Source organism: Oryctolagus cuniculus, chromosome 13, assembly GCF_964237555.1.
Source record: "Oryctolagus cuniculus chromosome 13, mOryCun1.1, whole genome shotgun sequence".
Classification (NCBI taxonomy): Eukaryota; Metazoa; Chordata; class Mammalia; order Lagomorpha; family Leporidae; genus Oryctolagus; species Oryctolagus cuniculus.
This window is the reverse complement of record NC_091444.1, coordinates 34,263,980-34,266,211: the sequence shown is the minus strand read 5'-3', so window position 1 is coordinate 34,266,211 and position 2,232 is coordinate 34,263,980. Positions and strand designations below refer to the sequence as shown.

Genomic DNA, 2,232 nt, shown 5'->3' with positions numbered 1-2,232 from the left:
AATAACAAGATAGTAATTCAAAATCTAACACATTTAGAATTTGTATCTTTTTTATATTTATAGTGAGAATTTTAAGTGCCTACTGTGCGTGATTCTCAATAGATGAGGTGCAGAAGAAATATTCAATGGGAAATGAAGATGGTATATCAAGGAAACACCTGCACTCCCATATTTATTGAAACACTATTCACAGCAGCCAAGGCATGCAATCAACTGAGGTGTCCACTGACAGATGAAAGAATAAAGAAAAAATGGTGTATATGAATAATGGACTATGATTCAGCCATAAAAATAATGAATCCCGTCATTTGTGATAACATGGATAGAGGACATAATGTTAAGTGAAATAAGCCAGCAAAGAAAGACATACCCCACATTTTTCCCTCTCATATGTGGAAGCTAAAAAAGTTGATTTCAGAGTAGTAGATAGTAGTCACTAGAGGAAGTGGGGGGTGTTGGTGAGAGAGAGATCAGATAATGGGCACCAAACAATAGTTAGAAAGAAGAAATAAATACCACTGTTCTCTTACACAATATGGTGACTACAGTTTAAAACAATTTATTGTATTTCTTTCTTTTTTTTTTTGTCTGTAGAAACTGATGTTTATTTTCATTCAACCTCATTTCCATGTTTGCGTGAGAGCCCGTGACAAGCAGCCTAAGACCACTCAGTGGTTGTTCCCACCCACTTGGTGGCCTGAGCAGTGGGCGCTGCAGACCAGTCTTCAGTGGCGGGCTGAGCACTCCAGTCCTCAGTGGGGAACTGCTGAATAGGCACAGAGGGCACCTGCATGCCTTCGGACCAGTCAGCAACCTCAGGCTGAGTAGCAGTGAACTCGGGCGCTGGGGCCGTCCATTCACCCTGAAACTCCTCCTTGGTCACAGCTTTTTCAGCGGCGGCCTGCTCTTCTTTTTCAATCTCTTCAGGATCTCTGTAGAAGTAGAGATCAGGCATGACCTCCCAGGGGTGTTCACAGGAGATGGTACCACGCATGTGCAGAACCTCCCGGGCCAGCATCCACCACATCAGACCCACTGAATGGGCTCCCTTGTTGTTGCACGGGATGGCAATGTCCACGTAGCGCAGAGGCGAGTCTGTGTTACACAGAGCAATGGTAGGCAGGTTCACATAAGATGCCTCCGTGAGAGGCTGGTGGTCAGCGCGAGGGTCGGTAACCACCAGAAGCCGTGGTTCCCAGAAGGCTGCCTGGATCTGGTTAGTTAAGGTTCCAGGTGTAAAGCGGCCAGCAATGGGAGTAGCTCCAGTGGCAGCAGCAAACTTCAGCACAGCTCTCTGGCCAGTGTTCCTGGAGGATATCACACTGACATCAGCAGGATTTTCAATGGCCACAATAGCACGAGCCGCCAACAGCAGCTTCTCCCAGGTCCTCTTCAGATTGATGATGTAGATGCCATCACTCTTCGTTTTGTAGATGTACTGTTCCATCTGGAAGTCAAGGTTGGTGCCACCTAGGTGGGTTCCTGCTGCAAGGAACTTGAGGACGTCCTCCTCCTTCATTTGCAGGACATCAAGGGCTCCGGACATTGTGACAGCTTCCCCTTAAGTTACGCCGGGAATCAAAAACAACGCCGTATGGACCCCTCGCTGGGTAGCGCGGAAAAGGCTGTATTTCTTTTTTTAAAAAGATTTATTTATTTACTTGAAAGTCAGAGTTACATGGAGAGAAGGAGAGACAGAGAGAGAGAGAGAGAGAGAAAGTCTTCCACTCGCTGGTTCACTCCCCAATTTGCCACAACAGCCAGAGCTGCACAGATTCGAATCCAGGAGCCAGGAGCTTCTTCTGTGTCTCCCACATGGGTGTAGGGACCCAAGGACTTGGGCCATCTTCTACTGCTTTCCCAGGCCATAGCATTGAGCTGGATCAGAAGTAGAGCAGCCGGGACTCCAACTGGCGCCCATATGGGATGCTGCACTGCATGTGGCAGCTTTACCTGCTATACCACAGTGCTGGGCCCTATTGTATTTCTTACATAGAACTGAAAGAAAAGAGTTTGAAGTTTTCCCACCACAAAGAAATAACGAATATTTAAGGAAAGGGAGATGCTTACTACACTGTATCAATTATATGTGTATACATATACTGAATTACTTTACTGCATTTATGAAACTCACATATATAATTAAATATAATTAAGTTTTTTTAAAAAAGTAACTTTCAATGGATCTTTATTTTGATGTGAATGTTGGGTGGGAAGGAGATGCTTAAAATG

The 2,232-nt window shown here is 45.2% G+C and overlaps 1 protein-coding gene across 1 annotated transcript; it reads right to left on the bottom strand.

The window, feature by feature from the left end:
* Nucleotides 1–631: 631 nt before the first annotated feature.
* Nucleotides 632–1,631, bottom strand: LOC100354806 (small ribosomal subunit protein uS2-like). Its single transcript, XM_002717506.5, has one exon. The coding sequence runs from the start codon at nt 1,544–1,546 to the stop codon at nt 659–661; it is 888 nt and encodes a 295-aa protein (XP_002717552.1). The 5' UTR covers nt 1,547–1,631; the 3' UTR covers nt 632–658.
* Between the last annotated feature and the right edge of the window lie 601 nt (nt 1,632–2,232).

Coding starts and splice junctions, on each gene's coding strand:
- LOC100354806 (XM_002717506.5), bottom strand. CDS start 1,546: ATGTCCGGAGCCCTTGATGTCCTGCAAATGAAGGAGGAGGACGTCCTC.